Here is a 21,086-nt window from a genome sequence, read left to right as displayed (position 1 = left end):
CAGCCATTAAAAAGAATGAAATAATGCCATTTGCAGCAACATGGATGGACCTGAAGATTATCATACTAAGTGAAGTCAGACAAAGACAAATAACATATGCTATCGCTTATACGTGGAATTTTAAAAAATAATAATACAAATGAACTTATTTACAAAACAGAAACAGACTCACAGACTTAGAGAATGAACTTATGGTTACCAGGGGGAAGGGTGAGGGTGAGGGATAAATTGGGAGTTTGGGAATGACATGTACACACTGCTATATTTAAAACAGGTAACCAACAAGGACCTACTGTATAGCACAGGGAACTCTGCTCAATATTCTGTAATAACCTAAATGGGAAAAGAATTTGAAAAAGAATAGATACATGTATATGTATAAATGAATCAATTTGTTGTATACCTGAAACTAACGCAACATTGTTAATCAACTGTTCTTCAATATAAAATAAAAATTAAAAAAAAACATATACTGAATTAAGAAATGTGCTGTCCTGGTTTTTCCTTTTTTTAAAAAATTTATCTTTGCTAGCACTAAGCTCTCAATGGAGGCACAGAGCCTTTTTTCCTTTTTTTCCATTAAAGTCAATGACATGCATGCTAAAATCTCCCTCTATGACATCTATGTGATCAACTCCTCTTCTACCTCTTTAGCCCTCACTTTCTGCTGGGCTCCCTATTTTAACCTCACTTATGGTGCTTCTACATTTTAGGAGTTATATATAATATCCCTATTAAGCTATAAATTCTGAAATTGCTTATTCATTTTTTGTTTTTCAGTTTTGGCTGCACCATGCGGCTTAAGGGATCTTAGTTCCCTGACCAGGGATCGAACCCGTGCCCCCTTCTGTGGAAGCGTGGAGTCCTAACCACTGGACCACCAGGGAATTCCTGCTTATTTGTTTTTTAATCTCTTCAGTACCTAGTAGAGTACCTCACACACATTAGAAAATCAGTAAATGAATGAATCAATGAGTGTATGAGCTACTGTATCTTAAAAATCCTAAAGGAAATAAGTCTTTGGTAATGTAGAAAAAAAAATATTTCAGGAGACAGTGATGCTTTTTAAAGACTAAATACAAAAGAGGATGAGAAGCTGATAAGGAAGTAGATCCAAATTTGGAAAGAAAGGAATATTATTGGAGAATGTGGAGGAGGGCACCAGCTGTTTAGGATTGGGACAGAAATACACGAGGAGAAGAGCAGGTGGAGTGTGTTAAGGGGAAAAGGTAAGATCATTTGAAAGGTCATGCTGAAAAGGCTTACTTTTGCACAACAGGCCTAAAGTTTTTAAGGGGAGCTTCCCAGATTTCATCTCAAAGGTGCAGTCTCTCCACTGACCAATTGGGTCATTACCTGCCATGCCTCACTTACCTGGCCACTGGTCTCTTGTTAGTTCTCTGTCAACCAACCAGGGTTCCTTCCCTTGCTCCAAGAAGGAGATCACATCTGGTTTAGAAATAGAATGTCCTGCTTACAAAAGAAGTAATGAGATAAGTTTATGATGAGAATGTCCCAGAATTCAAATCCAGTCCCTTCATTATTAAGAAAGAGTCAAAGAAAGATACATCAGATTTATGAAACATAACAGAGGACTTGAAACTTCCCTCATAACTCAATGCAGCTTCCTCTTTCTAACTCTACAGTATTAAAATTATTCCTCCGGAAACAAGCTGTAGAAATCCAAATGGTTACTTGAAAGGTAGGTGAGTATAACACCAGAAGAAGTAGACCTTCTCAAGGCAGAATCTGAATTATTATGGACATCCTTACCCATTGAAACCAGGTTGCTGTAATTCTCCAACATCACCTCTCTGTATAAATCTCTCTGATCATCATTCAGGTACTCCCACTCCTCCTGAGAGAAGTCTATGGACACATCACTGAACATCACTGACTCCTGGAACAACAACCATGTTAAATTGTTAAAAATTAGATTGGATTAATAAACATAAGGGTTTTTGTGATGGAAAGAGAGAAGAAAAAAATAAAGCTAGAAGAGGGAATTCCCTGGTGGCACAGTGGTTAAGAATCTGCCTGCCAATGCAGGGGACACAGGTTCGAGCCCTGGTCCGGGAAGATCACACATGCTGTGGAGCAACAAAGCCAGTGCACCACAACTACTGAGCCTGCGCCCTAGAGCCTGCGAGCCACAATTACTGAGCTCACGTGCCACAACTACTGAAGCCCACGTGCCTAGAGCCTGTGCTCTGCAACAAGAGAAACCACCACAGTGAGAAGCCTGGGCACTGCAAGGAAGAGTAGCCCCAGCTCACCACAACTAAAGAAAGCCTGTGCGCAGCAACGAAGACCTAACACAGCCAAAAATAAATAAATTTATTTATTAAAATAAATTAATTAATTAAAATAAAGCTAGAAGAGGTGAAAACCAGCAAGCATACAGAGTGGGGCTGAATGTCTGGGATGCATCTGGAAGACTGTAAACAAATAAGCAGGACTGAATCACTGAGCTTCCACGTCATCTGTTTCCTCCAAGGAAATTGCCTGTGTATAATGGGACACTTCCATTATCCAAGTAAGTCTGGGAAGGTACAAAATCCAGCCAAGACGAGTTTCCTAATTAAATGAAATAGTATACACAAACAACTAGCAAATGCTTGTCATGTAATATGTTATGAATATATATGACTGTCTTTTCCAAAATAGCTATAAGTAAAATTTCAGAATAAGGGATAAAAAGAAGACATTAAAAGCAGGTTGGACAAAAGCCATCAAGAATCAGAGAGGCGGGGCTTCCCTGGTGGCACAGTGGTTAAGAATCCTCCTGCCAAGGCAGGGGACACGGGTTTGAGCCCTGGGCCAGGAAGATCCCACATGCCGCAGAGCAACTAAGCTTGTGAGCCACAACTACTGAGCCCATGTGCCACAACTACTGATGCCTGCACGCCTAGATCCCGTGCTCTGCAACAGAGAAGCCACTGCAATGAGAAGCCCCCGCACTGCAATGAAGAGTAGCCCCTGCTCGCCGCAACTACAGAAAGCCTGCTCACAGCAACGAAGACCCAACGCAGCCAAAAAAATAATTAAAAATAAATTAAAAAAAAAAAAAGAACCAGAGAGGCAATGGGGTTCTTAAGAAAACCTCTAAAAACAAGAAATGGTAAGAACAATTCAATATGCGATGAAGAAAAGAAATTCTGATCTAGAAATCTATAACCAAATTTTCATTCTGTTGTGACAATTGAAAAAAGAAATTCCTAGATATGGAACGACTCAGCACAATTTCTTAGGAAACTACCAGAGGCTGTGCTCCACCAAAATCAGAGAGTAAACTAGAAAAGAGGAAGACATGGGATTCAAGAAATAAGTGAATTAACACGGGAGAACAGTGAAGGAAAATCCCGGGGCGGGGGGCGAAGGGAAATCTTTGGGAAACAGACCTAGAGAGCAACTAGATGGGAGCAGGGTGTAAAAGGGAATAGGGATGCATGTTCAAAAGGAATTGATGTGTTTGACCAGATGGAAAACATATTGATTGGCATGTGGCAGTGATTCTGGAGATTTTGGATATAAATACATGGACAACTAAGAAAATGGGGGGAAGAAAGCAGTTAACCCCAGGAAAAATGAAAGGTTGTAACAGAAAAAAGCCATGAGCTGGCTCAGCAGTGAGTGATATTTGCAGTCCTAAGAATGTGTACACTATTGATTTAACCAAAAATTGTGATATAATAACAGAATCAGAGGAAATGAAGGGTGCAATATGTAAGTATAATGTCCTTTCCACTCTGCAGTAAGTCAGGAGATAATGAGTAAAACTGATTATCAATATTCAAGAGTTGAGGGCAGCTACCTTTTGGGAGTGGAACTGGTAGTGGAGCCAAATTGAAATAGCACTACTTTACTTCTGAACATGTATAATATGACTTTAAAAAATATTTTAAATTTGCATATAATTCAAGAGTGATCCATTCTAATGTCACACTACTGTATAATAAGTTATTCCTTGTTAAATTCTTTCCATAAGCATATTTTTTTCACTGAATAATATTCTATAATATGGACATAAATGACAACTTCTCCTTTGCTTTCAGACGTTGAGGCTGAAGGTGATCTTTAAAGACCTTTCCAACATTGGCCCAATCTCACCTAAAACCGCCCATTGCTCAACTGTAAATTTCCTTTGTTCCTGAACTACAGGAAATTGGCAGAATGTGATCCAGTTTCACACAATGGCATTACTGATGTCTATCATGGATGATCTCGTGGGGTGTCAGAACTTTGTACCAACCACCAGTCATACCTTCAAACCTGAAAGTCTCATACATAGGAGATATTTCTGTGTGTTAAGAATGAAATCAAACAAAACCATTCCACATACTTTCTTACTGGAAAATCTAGGTCTGTGGAGATGATCAGGGGTTTTCCGTATGAGGTGCCCCTAATTACCCATCTCCATCCTATCAAATCACTGTCCAAAGCAAATTAGATTGACAAATGGAAAAAACATTTCTGTTCTACCAAGATTTCTGACACAACTCTGAGAGAAGGTGCTGAAGGACTTACTAAATGGATTTGTAAACACTGTTTAAAAGAAGAAGGGGGGACTGTGGAGGGCACTGGGTTGTTTAGGAGGAAATAGGGGTCAGGTTCCTGAAGGGGGACCATGTTAACCAGTGAAAAAAACTTTCTTCCAAACCTGGTCTCAGTCAGACTGTTTTTACATTATGTAATTAACAATTTGTGGGAACAAATAAAGATACTTGATGAACTCCATAAGCAATTTTCTAATGGATTTTAATCTGATTAAGACCCCTTCAGAGAAACTTGTTAGCTACCCCTCAGCCCTCTAACAGTTATCTGTAATTTAAGAATATAAAGATCTTTAACCAGACATTCCTTCTTTTTTTCCAACAATGATTATCTAACCACTTATTTTTTCTATAAATATTTCCACCAAGAGAGAAATTTTTGAATTGGCTTATTAGAGACCTTTTCTTTAGAGCAAGAGGAAGAGAACTTTGGCATTGCTTATAACTAAACTGTCTGAAAGTTGTTTTTTTAAAACACCTAAAAGCTCATGATGAGGAAAGCAAATATTTACACATATTGGGTAAAAATGACTCTATTTGAGCAAAAAGAAACAGTATCTCACCTGAGCCATGGCTTTGATATTTGCAGAAAAGGACCAGTCTTCCTCTGGGTTCCTCTTCTGGAAAAAGGCAGAGCTGGAGGAGATGAAAAGAAGCTATATAAGATCCCACTTGCCTCATAGCTCCCAGAATGATCATTTCCCCTCTGTTCACTTCACACAAACAGTTGAGCGTTATCAGTGAGAAGAATGGGCAACTCTCTCATTATCCCCTACTCCAGAAACCTCAAGCTTTGACTAGAGCCAGATAGATCTGGACAACTTGACATGGCTTAGAGAACATAGCTTGTATATATACACATATGCACACAAAGATGTACTTTTTAAAAGTACAAATTATAGCATATTATACACACTGTTACTATTTTTACTTAATATATCTTGGACCAGATCCCAACTAGTACATTCAGAGGTACATAATTCTCTTAGCTACATTGGATTATACTAAATGGATACACGTTAATTTATTCAACCAATTTGCTGCCAATGATCATTTGGGTTGTTTCCAGTCTTTCACTATAACAAACAATGCTGTGATATGTATTCTTGTACATATATCATTTTACCTGTATATAAATTCTGAATGATTAATTCCTAAAAGTTGATCATATGCATTTTAATTTGGATATACATTGGTCAAACCAATTTTCAATGATCTTGGATTGTACAATCAGGTCCCAAGTCCTGACCAAGAAACAGCTAGTTGATAAACCAGATCCTCTAATCTTGCCTAGTTGAGAAGACTTTTGGGGTTAATGAGCCTTGACTTAAGAAAACTGAAATCCAGAAAAGCAAACAAAGTAATTTTACAGAATTTACAGTAATTTGGGGAAGATATTAAAATTAGCATAACAATATAAAGGAGTTAAAAACTACAGAAATAACATAGAAATGGACTAAACCCACATCACTGATGCTTTAGAATAGCTTTTGACTATAAGTATAGTAATAAAATTCATAATAATTGTGTATATTCTGTGTGCTTCTATACTAATAGAAGTCTAAAACTGTTTAAGGGGAGTAACTGAATTTGTCATCGATGTTTAAATGTTCAAGAAAATCTGTGGTTTTTTGTTTATTGGATATAGGAATGTAATAAACTGAGCATTATAAAAGTGTAAAGGGAAGTGAGCATCCTCTATATATACCAAGCTCCTTGATCATCAAACAATTTATCAATAATTTCATGTAAAACCACTCAGGAAGTAACACCATGGTATCATGTTATGAATTATTTAATGGCTACTTCTACCCCTGGTTACTCACTGCATTCCCCCACAGGTAAACACATTCCAGGAAATGAAAACCAAAGTAATCCACAAATGCCTCTTCCTTAAAACCTGAAAGCATTCCTTTAAATAACTATTATTACTACTTACTAAGTTCTTAGTATTTTTAAAAACCATATAGCCTCTTACATGCCAGGTATTGTGCTAAAAGAAGAAGGGGGGACTGTGGAGGGCACTGTTGATACTAAAGAATCAACAGTAATCCTGAAAGACTTGATAAGAGTTCCTTCTGCTATACGCCTCACTTTTTTTTTTTTTTTTTTTTGCGTTACACGGGCCTCTCACTGTTGTGGCCTCTCCCGTTGCGGAGCACAGGCTCCGGACGCGCAGGCTCAGCGGACATGGCTCACGGGCCCAGCCGCTCCGCGGCATGTGGGATCTTCCCGGACCGGGGCACGAACCCGTGTCCCCTGCATTGGCAGGCGGACTGTCAACCACTGCGCCACCAGGGAAGCCCACGCCTCACTTTTAAGTCCCCCTTTCTGGTCTCTCTTCCTGGCCTTTCCCTGATTTTAAAGGGACTTCCTCAAGTGCTGCACCTTCCAAGCAGAATGGGCAGGAAACATCTCACTTCAATAACTCCATACTATGTTTGTCACATTCCCAACCCTCTTCATCTTTGCCCCAGATGGTATCCTCCCAGGCTGAATTCTTGCATCTGGAGGATCTGCTCCTCCCTTTTAAAGCCAACAATCTCTGTGGCCAAGACCATCGTATATTTGCAACGTGACCACACCTGGGGCATGGAGCACTGCCAAAAGATACCACTACACAGAAGAGAGTCTTACAATCTAATAAGTGATTTAAAATTTTTGAGAATTTTGCACTCTTCTAAATAACACACCTCTTTTAATTTAAAAAGAATGTAATGTATTAAATATTTCCAGTATTACCCTGAAAATTTCCTGTATGCTAGGAACTGTAGTTGTCTGTTAGTAATAGAGATCTGAAAAGCAGTTTAATTTTTCTTATATAATGAGAAGGCTAGAAGTAGGTAGTGGCTGGCTTTGGTCCCCATGGTTGTTTTAGACACAATATCTATCATACAATTAAAGATTACTAGACATGCAAGGAGATAAAAACAGAAAACAGCAGCAGAACCAAAGACAATTTAGATACTGGAGTTGGCAAACAAATAATTTTAAATGGCTATAATTAAAATGTTAAAGGCAACCAAGGAAAAGATAGGCAAATGGATGATAAGACGAAGAAACTAAACAGAATTGAAATCCATAAAATTTTGGCAAATTAAGAAACAAAGAAGTCATTGCATGGTTTTGAGATCAGACAAGCAGAAGACAGGATCACTGAACTCAAAGACAAGCCAACAAAAAATATCCACATGAAGTGCAGGAGAAAAAAAAATAACAGGAGTATAAAAGACACACAAGACACAGTTAAAAGATCTACCATAAACGTTAAGTGGAGTCTCAGAAGAAGAAGAGATTGGAGAGGAATTAATATTTGAATAGAAGTATACACTGATGTGTATAAAATTGATGACTAATAAGAACCTACTGTATAAAATAAATAAATAAAATTAAAATAAAAAATTAAACAACAACAAAAGAGCCTATGGGGGAGACTGATCTGAAAAAAATTTTTTTAATTTAAAAAACATTTTTTTAAAAATTTGAATAGATTAATTGATTAAAAGTCTCAACAAGAGTTTCAAGAAGCTCAGCAAACCTGAAGAATAATAGATAAGAAGGTAAACAAAACAAACACACAAAACAAAAGCAAAACCACAACAAAGTATATCAGAGTCAAACTGCTGAAAACCAAAGAGAAAGGAAAAAATTATTGATAGTACCCAGAGGAATGAAAGATCTATTACCAACAGCACTGATAAAAAAGAAAGCGTTAACATGACCAAAATCAGGAATGAAAAAGGAAACATTATTAAAGATAGTATTGACATTAAAAAGATAATAAGAGAATACTAATAACTTTATGTTCTTAAGTTTGAAAGCTTAGATGAAATGGACAAATTCCTGGAAAAAATGGCAAAACTGACAAAACAATCAGAAACAACAGAATAGCTGAAAAGTTAAATTGATTCCATAATTTAAAATTTACCTAACAAGAAAATTTCAGGCCCAGATAGCTTCATCAGTGAATTGTTCCAAAGTTAAGGATTAACTGTAGTCTTACAATGTAGTGAAAAGAGAACATAAGGAATTCTTCCCAACTCATACGAGGCTAATGTAAGCCTGACACCAAAACTTAATGAAGACATTAGAAGAAAAGAAAATTATAGGCCAATATTTCTCATGAACACACATGCAGAAATTCTACAAAAAGTATTAGCAAATCTAACCCACTGGGGGAAAAATGTAATACATTATGGCTAATAGGGTTTATTTCAGGAATAAAAGGTTGGTTCAACTTTTGAAAATCAACATAATTTACCAGATTAATAATAAACAATACCACATTTGATCCTTTCATAGACACAGGAAACGCATTTAACTAAATTCAGCCCTCATTAATGTAAAAAGTCTTAGCAAATGAGAAAGAGAACTCCCTCAACCTGATAAATAGCATCTACAATAGGTGTTTTTGTAGATGCTAAATACAAGGACAAATACAAAAAGCAATTGTACTTTTAGCAGCAATTGGAAATTTTTCAAAATTTAAATGCTGTTTACAATTTCAACAATAAATGTCAAATACCCAGGTATAAATCTACAAAAGATGTGCACTGAAAACCATAGCTAACTGATGAGAGAAATTAAAGACCTTAACAAATGTAGATATAAGCCATATTTAATAGTTGGAAGATGCAATATTGATGTCAATTCTTCCCATATTAACAAATAGATACACAAACAAAATCCCAGGAACGATTTTTCTTTTTTGGTGAGAATTAACAAGTTGATTCTAACATCTACAGGAAATTGATTTCTTGAAAAAGAAAAAAAGTCAGAGGATTAATACTACAGATTTCAAGACAGTGGTACTGCCAAAAGACAAAAAGTAAAAAAGAATACAGTTCAGAAAGAGAGCCACATATATAATACCACCTGATTTATGATAAAAGCTCCTTTCAATTCAGATGGGTAAGGATGGTATGTTCAACAAAATAGTGGTGGAACAACTGGGTACTTGAATGGAAAAAAAAATAACCTTTATCCTTACCTCTCATCATACACAAAAATTAATTCAATATGAATCATAGTCTTAAATGTGAATGATAAATTTATAAAGCTTCTAAAAGAAAACATAGGAGTGTATCTTCAAGACCTTGGGAATAATCGAAGATTTCTTTTCAAGATATAAAAAAAACACTAACCCTAAAAGACAAAGCGCTAAAAAACTGCTAGAAAAATGGGGAAAGATATAAATAGGCAATCACAAAAAAAGATTTTAAAATGTTCAAGCACATTCATAATTAAAGAAATTAGAAAACAATACCGAGATACTATGTTTCATGTATTAGATTGGTAAAAACAAAAGGCATGCATGAGGACACATTCTGCTCCTAGGCTGTGGGGAGAAAGAAGCACTCTTACACACTGCAAGTGGGAATGAAAACTGGTCAACAGCTCTAAAGGAGAATTTAGCAATACCTAACAAAACTGCATACACACCTACCTTTTGACCCAGCAATCCCACTTCTAAGACTCTACTCTGAAGATACACCTCCAGCAATACAAAAATACATATATACAAAGTATTCATTGCAGCACTATTTCTAGTAGTAAAATATTGACCTAAATGCCCACAAGAGGAAAGTGGTTGAATAAACTATGATAAAATCCATATACTGGAATATTATGTAGCTGTAAAAAAGAATTATTAGTATCTCTTTGAATTGCAGTAGAATAATGTCCAGGATATGTCATTAAGTGAAAGAAGCAATGTTCAAAAGAGTACCTAGAATATGTTATCTTTAATGCAAAAAAAAAGAGGTCATTCAAAAGAGTACCTGTATCTGCTCATTTGTGCAAAGGAAATACCAGAAGGATAAAAACAGAAACTAACGAGACTGATTATGTACAAGAAGTGGGCAGGAACCATGTTAATGTTTTCATACTCAAAATATTATGACATGTTACAATCAACCAGGATGTGAAGGAACCCAAAGTGTAACACACAAAGCTAAATGTAGGAAAAATGAGTAACAAAACTATACTGAAGAGGGTAGTGAAGAAAACTAAATTGAGTAACTTTGGAAACAGTTTTGACTATATAAGTTTAAGTTAAAGAACAAAAAAGTTGCACACAAATACTTTACTGTACTTAGTACATTTATTTTTTACACAAGTATGGGTTAGCAATTCTGCAACTACTTTATATACATTCTAGGATATGTGTAAAAAAATTATTGATACTAAGAAGCAGGTTTCTCACTGTTGGAGAAAAGAGTTACAAATAAGGAAATGGCCAAACCTCAAGGAAGACAATTCTCCATGAGTCTTGCATGTTTCTGCACATGTTGCCAGATCAGAGACTAAGTGCTATTATTCTGGATAATTTCTGCAAGATGTTTACATAATGAACAGCCTTGGAGGACAGAGATAGTCTCTCTCTAGAGCAAAAGCCAGGCATGCTTATTACCCATTATAAAATTCAGGTTCCCTAAATTCAAGGGAACACATAAATACCTGTGTATTGTGCATCACCCTATGGGTGCAAGTGAACCAGTGCAAGGAAAATACTGATACTTTGGCTACTTCTACCACAATGAGCAGCAAACTTTCATCTCTGACTCGAAATCTCATGTCTTCTACCAGCATCCATGAAGCTGCCCAAGCTAACTTTTAACTTATAAGTAGGGTAAAATCTCAGATACGTCACAGTTCTTGACAGAATCCCATGGTATTGAACTGGAATTGAAAGTATGAGTATGAACTGGTGGTTTTTAAATATATACAAAATAAAGATAGATAGATAGATAGATAGATAGATAGATAGAGATGTGTGTATATACATTTGCTTATTTTCTAGCTCTGTCTGTTGCCAGGAACTAGAGGAATTACACCCAGGTAGAAATGAGCACACCAAGTGCCCAGAGCTTGGTTTATAAATCCACTCTCCAATAAAAGAAACCAGGGTTCCTTGGAGAAATTGCTGATTCCAGGGCTAGAGGAGAGAAAAGTACAAGCCTGGAACATATTGGTGCCAGAAAGTAAGACAGTGCTCAAGAAAATAATGGCATGTTGAAAGGACACAGAAGTCAAACTGAAGGAGTTCCTAGTGGCCAAATCTGGGACAATTTGAGCAACAAAATATGTAACAATAATAGATTACGAACTCATAGAATAATATATATATATACATATATATGAGTTCATAAATAAATAACATATGAGGAATAAGGGACAACTCTTCTTTACACTAGAATTTAAATTAATAAATGTAGAAGGAATGATGGAAAGGGAAAATCACCACTAGGCAAACATCACAGTAATAATTGTTACAGATAAGAATTATCAGTGGGGCTTCCCTGGTGGCGCAGTGGTTGAGAGTCCGCCTGTCGATGCGGGGTACGCGGGTTCGTGCCCCGGTCCGGGAGGATCCCACATGCCGCGGAGCGAATGGGCCCGTGAGCCACGGCCGCTGAGCCTGCGCGTCCGGAGCCTGTGCTCCGCAACGGGAGAGGCCACAGCAGTGAGAGGCCCGCGTACCGCAAAAAAAAAAAAAAAAGAATTATCAATGGATATTAAAATTGATGAGTGAAAGTATAATGAGAAACAGTAGTTTTGCATAGTCCCAAAGCACCTCCCCACAAGATACTTATTAATTAAAAAGAGGAATACAGTAATTTTACAAAGGAGGAACCAGGCAGACACCACCTTTAACAAAGTGATCAAAGTTAACATTACCAGTAATGAGATATACTGATATAACTCCTGATATGACACATTGAGAAGAACACAACATCATTTCTGTGATCTTTTTGCCAAAAATGCATAGTCTAAATTTAGTCACGAGGAAACAGCAGACAAATCCAAATGAAAGACATTCTACAAAATAACTGGCCAGTGCTCCTCAAAAGTGTCAAGGTCATAAAAGATAAAAAGGACTAAAGAACTATGTCAGATGGGAGGAGACTAACAAAACAAGACAACTAAATTAACCTGGGAACTTAGATTGGATTCTGGAACAGAACAAGGCACTGATAAGACAATTAGCAAAATTTAAATAAGGTTTGTAAATTAGCAAACGTCTTGTATCAGGGTAAATTTCCTGGTTTTCATAATTGTACTGTGGACACCTGAATGAAGAGTATATTGGAATTCTTTGCACTATGTTTACAATATGAAAATAAAGTTTTTTTTAATGAAAAAAATTAAAAGGACAAGAGAACTCTTTTAAAAATTGGATATTCAAATGGCCAATAAAGATATGAAAAGGTGCTGAACATAATTACACACCAGGGAAATGCAAATTAAAACTGTGATGAAATTCCACTACACATCCACCAGAATAGTTAAAAGATTGATAATTTCAAATAATGGAGACGATGGGGAACACCTGAAACTCTCATACATTACTGGATGGAATGTAAATTGGTACAACATGAGATATTGGTAGTATCCATTAAACATGCCTGCCCAATGATCTAGCAGTTCCACTCCTAAATATTTACTCAAGAGAAGAGCATTTACGTGTTCACCAAAACCACAGTAGAATGTTCATAGCAGCAACACAATTCATAATAGCCCCAAATTAGAAAATATCAAATGTCCCTGAACAGTGTAATCAATTAATAAATTACAGTACACCCCGAAATGTAATGAGAACTAAGTACAATTACACTCAACAACATAGATGAATCTCATAGACATAATGTGGAACAAAAGAAGCCAGGCATAAAAGAACACATGCCATATAATTCTATTTATATAAGATATTCAGGAATGGGTAAAATTAATTAATGGTTATAGAATTCTGAATACTGATTCTGGGAGAGGAATAACTGGGAAGGGGCATGAGGGAAACTTCTGGGGTGCTCGCAAAGTTCTTTATGTTGATCTAGGAAACTGTTTTATTGCTGTATACTGAAGATTTGTGTACTTTACTGTATATGTGCTATATGTCATAAAAATGTTTTTAAAAACTATCAGAACCATGTTTTGGTAGGGACATGGAGCAATGAGATTTTTCAAACACTGCTGTGCAAATATAAATCTGGCACCCTCTTTTGTAAATATTTTGGCACTATTTGGTTAAGTGGAAGATATATGACCTAGCAACTCGATTGGTAGGTAAAATCATGCATGTGTACCCTATGTAAAGAATGCTCCTGGCAGCATAGCCTATAAAGCCAAAAACTAGAAATAAATGTCCATCATTACTAGAAGGGATGAATAATAGTAGTATACTTTAAAGGATGGAATACAATATAGCAAGGAAAACAAATGAACCACTATTAGATCTAATACGCATAATTCTCAAAAACATAGTTGTACAAATAAGCAAAGTAAGAGATAAAAGACAGTATGGCAGCATTCATATAAAGTTTAAAAACGGGGGGAAACTACAGTATAATGCTTAAAGAGGTAAACATAAGCGAAAAAACTTCATACATTTAGCCAGTCACACAAACATTATCACACACAAACTTAAATCGCCATAGTGACATACAGCTAGAGATAACCCACAACCCAACAACAGGGTCGCATACTCAGGGCCTCAAATGGTCACATAAGCACAATCACACATTTACCAAGAGGACAACCGGCACTGTCACAGGCACTGCACACCTGCACATGGTCGCACAGTCACAATCACACTAACCACAGATTAAAACCACACAGTATCCACAGGTATCCCCACGTGTACTCTGCAGCCCACAGTCACACCCCTCTACGGGGACAAACGCTATCACATCCACCGAGTCACAACCTCCTCACACCCCCACATACAATGCCGCACGTGATTACACGCACATCACTGGGTCGCATCCCATCACACCAGCAGAGTCACAGGCTCTCAGATTGTGCTGCACACGATTATCACTGGAATCACACACACGCTCACTACAGGAACAGCTAGACACAATCACGCGTTCATTCATCACATACCACTACACAGACACAATCACACAATTTCACACTTACCCCCTCAGCGGTACAAAGCCGAGGCTCCTGTCCCGCCCTCCCCTCTGGTTCCGCCCTTCAGGTCTTTCAAGCTTCCAAAGCAGCACAACCTTCCACAGGACTGGAACAGTCACCCGTGCAGACCTGAGGGTCCCGCCAGCGCGTGACTATGAGGCTGAATTCAAGCGAGAATAACGTTCTTGCCGATAAGTCCTCTGGGAAGTGTAGTCAGAGACGTCCCAGTGGTGAGCAAGATGACCGCCGGCCGCCCGGATTCCTGTCAGAGCTCAGCTACGACCCAGCCGAAAGGATTGCATTCCGTCATCAAACCGCGCATCGGAGGCCTCACGGAGCCTGGCTCAGCCTCGGGCCGTGACTCCCAAAGAAGCTCACTCTGAAGCGTTTGAAAATGGACTTTCCGGACCCGCCTTACTATCCCCTGGAGTTGAACAGGCTCTGGAAGAAAAGAACTAGTCCGCAAAGGGAGATAATTTGCACAGGCGAGCCTTCTGGGAAATGTAGTTAGGGAGCAGGAAAAGCGGTGGATGGGTCGTTTGAAATTCGTCTTGATTCTTCACAGCCTGCGCTTGGTCACACCCCGGAGACTTCTGGGAGTGTCACTGCGCCCAAGGAGTGCGCAGGCATCCTGGGTCGCCGTTTTGGCTTTTCGGGCATGAGTTTGGTTTGTGGGTTCCTCAGTGCAGAGGGGACCTGAGCTTCTGAGACCCAAATCTAGTCAGGGAGGACAAAGGGGAGGAAACCAGGAACCTGCAAAGATATTGGGGAGGTTGAAGGGGGAGGAATCGCTAAACGTGAAACAGGGAGGGGTAAACAAAACGGGATGCGTTTCCGATGCTGCGAAGGGGGTTGATGCTGTTCTGTGCTACTTACTGATTTCTCTGTGGTAGTCGGGGAGTGAGGAGAATGAGGGGGCGGTGAGGCAGGTTGTGCAGGAGGCAAGTAACGAAAGCCCGGATGTGTGTGACTTAGGGTGTTGGGGGTAGTAGAGAGGGGCAGGAAAAGAATTGTATGTGTGTGTCTGTGTCATTGATAATTTAAATGAGTATCACCGTATGTATGACTGGGATTGTATATTGGAAAATAATCCCTGAGACTCATTGTAAAACAATAACAAGGATAGATCTGGAAGCATTTTCTTTCTCTCTCTTTTTTTTTAGATTTGATGGGAGAAAGGTTACGTAGTAGTAGTAGTGTCTGGTGAATGGGGCATCTCAAATCAGTTGGAAAAAATGAACTTTTCAATAATGGTAATAGGAACAATTTGGTAGCCTTTCTGGAAAAAAGAAAATAGATTATGCCATGTACTGAATCCAGAGTTAACTCCAAATGGGTCAAAACTTAAAACTTAAACAAAAAAATAAATAAATTACAAAGACTGAAAACTTAAATTAATTTATAACCATGGAATGAGGAAGGCCTTCCCAACTTGAAAATCCCAAAACCAAGATGTAAAAGATTGATCATTGCTACTACATGAAAAAAAAAAAAAAGTTAAAGTGACAAGCTGGAAAAAAATTTGCATTTTTTGTTACAAATAGCTAATCTCCCTAGTATATAAGGAGCACTCAAAAAATTGATTAAACAAAAAAGACTAACAACCCAATAAAAACAGAACGAGATTAACAAAAAATACTCAGAACAGAGTCTACATATTGTTCTCAAGTATACAAAAATACACTCAACCTCATTCATAAGAAGATAAATGCCATTAAAACTATGTAGAGATACTGTTTCTTACAGACTTGAATGGCAAATATTCCCAAAATTTGAAAACTTACCTTGTTAGAGGGACTGCCGATTGGTACAAACTATTTGGAAGGCAATTTGGCAGCATCTTTCAAAATTCCATTTGCATTTATCCTTTGACTGAGCAATCCCACCTCTGGGATTTTATCCTACAGATCTAGTTATGATGATGCATATCCAAGATCTTTGTGTTCATCACATTTCTTTTCAGAAAGGTATCACAACCCCATTCTTGACAATTTCCTTGACTTCCTTCAAAATTCTCTTTCATTTTTCTAATTCTAATCCTCTGATCACTAAAACAAATAATAACAGCAACAAAAACATTAGTGAATTGTTTTCCACTTGCCTTCTTAAAGTCAGGATTCTGTTATTGACCATCTTCTCTTAATCTGTAATATTTTTCTTTTTGAGCAACTATATCCCACTACGATGGCTTCAGCAACATTTACTGACTCATGACCAACAGATTTGTGTCCATGCTAGGCCTATCTTTTTTGTGTATGTGATAAATTATGCATAAGATAAAATTTACCATTTTAATCATTTTTAAATGTATAGTTTAGTGGCATTAGTACATTCACATTGTTGTCCAACCACCACCACTATCCATCTCCAGAACTTTTTCATCATCCTAACCTGAAACTCTGTACACACAAAACAATAATTAGTGATCACCCCTCCCTTCTGGTAACCACTATACTACTTTCTGTCTCTATGAATCTGACTATTCTAGGTACCTCATGTAAGTAGAACCATATAATATTTGTTCTTTTGTGCCTGGCTTATTTAACTTAGTATATAATGCTTTCATGGTTCACCCATGTTGTAGCCTGTATCAGAATTTCATTCCTTTTGAAGGCTGAATAATATTTCATTGTATGTTTATACCATATTTTGTTTATCCGTTTATCTCTTGAAGGACATGTGGGTTGTTTCCATCTTCTGGTTGTTGTGAGTAATACTGCTGTGAACATGGTATACAAACATCTCTTTGAAACCCTGCTTTCAATTAATTGGTGGATATACCTAGAAGTGGAATTACTGGATCATATGGTAATTAAATGTTTAAGTTTTTTGATGAACCACCATACTGTGTTCCACAGTATGCTGCTTCTGTTTCTGCTGCTTCTTCTCCTTCTCCTTCTTCATATTGTTATCATTGTTGTTATTATTATCATTATTATTATTATTGGAGTATAATTCCTTGACAATGTTGTGTTAGTTTCTGTTGTACAATGAAGTGAATCAGCTATATATATGCATATATCCCCTCCCTCTTGGACCTCTGTCTCACCCCCCATCCCACCCATCTAGGTCATCACAGAGCACCGAATTGAGCTTCCTGTGCTTTATAGCAGGTTCCCACTAGCTATCTATTTACACATGGTAGTGTATATATGTCAATCCTAATCTCCCAATTCGTCCCACCCTCCCTTTCCCCTCTGTGTCCACATGTCCATTCTCTACTTCTGCGTCTCTATTCCTGCCCTGAAAGTAGGTTCATCTGTACCATGTTTCTAGATTCCACATATATGTGTTAATATACAATATTTGTTTTTCTCTTTCTGACTTACTTCACTCTGTATGACAGACTCTCGGTCCACCCACATCTCTACAAATGACCCAATTTTGTTCCTTTTTGTGGCTGAGTAATATTCCATTGTATATATGTATCACATCATCTTTATCCATTCCTCTGTTGATGGACATCTAGGTTGTTTCCATGTCCTGGCTATTGTAAATAGTGCTGCAGTGAACAGTGGGGTATTATTATTATTTCACTGGCTAGGACATCCAGTATGATGTTGAATAGGAGCAATGAGAGTGGACATCATTGTCTTATCCCTGATCTGGGAGAGAAGGCATTCAATCTTTAACCACTAGTGTTAGGTCCTCTATTAGGTTAAGAAAAGTCATTTCTACTCCTAGGTTGCTGAGAGTTTCTATTATGAATAGACCTTAAATTTTGTCAAATGCTTTTTCTGCATAAGTTGATATGATCATATGGTTTTTCTTTTTTTTTAGTTTAATATGGTGGATTACATTAATTGATTTCTAAATATTAAACCAGCTTTGCATTCCTGGGATAAACCCAACTTGCTTGTGATACATACTGTATTGCTGGTTGTGATTTGCTAACTTTTTGTTGAGCAGATTTGTGTCTATGTTAACAAGGGTATTGGTCTGTACTTTTACTGTTTTTTTTTTGGTGCTGTCTTTGTCTGGTTTTGGTATCAGAGTAATGCTAGCCTCATAAAATGAGTTAGGACATTTTCCCTTCTGTTTTTTTGGAAGAGATTATGCAGAATTCCCATTATGTATTCTTTAACTATTTGATGGACTTCAATAGCAAAACCATCTGGGTTGGAATTTTCTCTTTTTGGAATTTTTAAACTATGAATTTAATTTCTTTTTTACATTGAATTATATTTGATATATAACATTGTGTAAGTTTAAGGTATACAACATGATGATTTGATACATTCATATATTGCAATATGATTGCCATTGTTGCATTAGCTAGCACCTCTATCATGTCACATAATTATCATTTCGTTTTTGTGGTGGGAATTATTAAGAGCTAGTCTGTTAGCTGGTGTGATGTTTATAATACAAATTTGTTGCAATATAATCACTGTACTGTGCTATGTACTGTGCTAATGGTGATCCAGTGATCACCAGGACTTATTTATCTACTAGTTGTCTCTCCTGTGCCCCCAGCCCCTGGTAACCACCACTTTACTCTTTGTTCTTATGAATTTGGCTTTTTTTAGATTCCATATATAAGTGTTAACATACAGTATTTGTCTTTTTCTCTCTGATTTTTCTCGCTTAGCATAAAGTCCTCAAGGTCCATCCATGTTGTGAAAATGGTAGGATTTCCTTCTTTCTCATGGCTGAATAATATTCCACTGTGTGTGTGTTTATATATATATATATATATATATATACACATACATATATCACATCTTTTTTATCCATTCACTGTTGAAGAGAAATTAGGTTGTTTCTGTACCTTGGCTATTGTGAATAACAATGCAATAAACATGGGAGTGTATATATCTCTTCAGTATCCTGTTTCCATTATCTTTGGGTATATACCCAGAAGTGTGATTGTTGGATCATATAGTAGTTCTATTTTTAACTTTTTTTTTTTTTTTTTGCGGTTCGTGGGCCTCTCACTGTTGTGGTCTCTCCCGCTGCGGAGCACAGGCTCCGGATGCGCAGGCTCAGCGGCCATGGCTCACGGGCCCAGCCACTCCGCAGCATGTGGGATCTTCCCGGACCGGGGCACAAACCTGTGTCCCCTGCATCGGCAGGCGGACTCTCAACCACTGCGCCACAAGGGAAGCCCTATTTTTAACTTTTTGAGGAACTTCCATATTGTTTTCCTTAGTGGCTGAACAAATTTACATTCCTACCAACTGTGTGTAAGAGGTTTCTTTCTCCACATCCTTGTCAACACTTGTTATCTCTTGTCTTCTTTATGATAGCCATTGTAACAAGTGTGAGGTGATGTGTCAATGTGGTTTTCATTTGCATTTTCCTGATGTTTAGTGGTGTTGAGCATCTTTTCAGGTACCTGTTAACCATTTGGATTCCTTCTTTAGAAAAATGTCTATGTAGTTCCTCTGCCCATTTCTTTAATCAGATGGTTTGTTTTATTTGCTATTGAGTAGTATGAATTCCTTATATATTTTGGATATTAACCCCTTATCAGATATATGATTTGCAGATATTTTCTCCCATTCTTTAGGTTGCTGTTCATTTTGTTTGTTTCTTTTGCTATGCAGAAGCTTTTAAATTTGATGTGGTCCCACTTGTTGGTTTTTGCTTGTTGCCTTTGCTTTTGGTGTCCTATCCAAAAAACTGATTACCAAGACCAGTGTTGAGGAGCCTCTTCTACATGTTTTCTTCTAGGCACTTTATTGTATCAAGGCTTATGTTTAAGTCTTCCATTCATTTCTAGTTAATTTTTGTTAGTAATGTATGACAGAGATCCAATTTCATTTTTCCACATGTGGTTATCTAGTTTTCCCGATACCATCTGTTGAAGACACTATCCTTTTCCCCATTCCAAACCAAGGGTGCTTGGCTCCCTTGTTGAATATTAGTTGACCATATATGTTGGGGTTTAATTCTGTGCTCTCTATTCTGTTCTACTGGGCTATGTATCTCTCTTTATGTCACTAGCATAACTGTTTTATACTATAGCTTTGTAGTATAGTTTGAAATCAGGGGGTATGATGCCTCTGGATTTGTTCTTCTTTCTTGTATTGTGTTGACAATTTGGGGTCTTTTGTGATTCCCTACAAAATTTAGGATTGTTTTTTCTATTTCTGTGAAAGATGCCACTGGAATTTTGATATGGATTGCATTGAATCTATATATGCCTTTGGGTAGTATGGACATTTTAACAATATTAATTTTTCAAATCTATGAACACAAGATGTCTTTCCATTTGTTTGTGTCTTCTTCAATTTCTTTCAACAAAGTCTTATAGTTTTTATTGTAGAGATCTTTCACTTCCTTGGTTAAATTTACTTCTAGGCATTTATTGGTTTTGATACTATTGTGAATGGGATATTTCTTTTTCAAATGTTTCATGGATATTGTATAGAAATGCAACTGATTTCTGTTTGTTGATTTTATACCCTGCAACTTTATTGAATTTGTTGATTAGTACCAACAGTTTTCTTGGTTGAGTCTGGGATTTTCTATATATAGAAATCATATCATCTACAAATAAACCCTTTTACTACTTTTTTTCTGAATTGTATGCCTTTTATTTCTTTGTCTTACCTAATTGCTCTAGCTAGGACTTCCAGTACTGTATTGAATAGAAGTCGTGAGAGTGGGCAT

General features: G+C 37.2%; 1 protein-coding gene across 3 annotated transcripts in view; it reads right to left on the bottom strand.

The window, feature by feature from the left end:
• The window catches only part of ZNF566 (zinc finger protein 566), a 31,994-nt gene extending 15,277 nt beyond the window's left edge, over nucleotides 1-16,717 (bottom strand). Inside the window, exons 1-5 of one of the 3 annotated variants that reach the window (XM_027079006.1) lie at nucleotides 16,253-16,717; nucleotides 14,475-14,909; nucleotides 5,117-5,189; nucleotides 1,774-1,900; nucleotides 1,375-1,473 (exon numbers count right to left, since the gene is read on the bottom strand). In XM_027079006.1, the coding sequence (XP_026934807.1) occupies nucleotides 1,375-1,473; nucleotides 1,774-1,900; nucleotides 5,117-5,125 (235 nt within the window). In that variant the 5' untranslated portion in view covers nucleotides 5,126-5,189; nucleotides 14,475-14,909; nucleotides 16,253-16,717. Of the gene's footprint in view, nucleotides 1-1,374; nucleotides 1,474-1,773; nucleotides 1,901-5,116; nucleotides 5,190-14,474; nucleotides 15,276-16,252 lie in introns of those variants that run through there. The other 2 variants (XM_027079005.1, XM_027079007.1) reach the window with 2 other exon arrangements.
• Nucleotides 16,718-21,086: the final 4,369 nt, after the last annotated feature.

This window comes from Aethalodelphis obliquidens, unplaced genomic scaffold (genome assembly GCF_003676395.1).
Source record: "Aethalodelphis obliquidens isolate GAN/ISIS:26980383/991018 unplaced genomic scaffold, ASM367639v1 scaffold43, whole genome shotgun sequence".
NCBI classification, from domain to species: Eukaryota; Metazoa; Chordata; class Mammalia; order Artiodactyla; family Delphinidae; genus Aethalodelphis; species Aethalodelphis obliquidens.
This window is presented reverse-complemented; position numbering and strand designations above follow the sequence as displayed.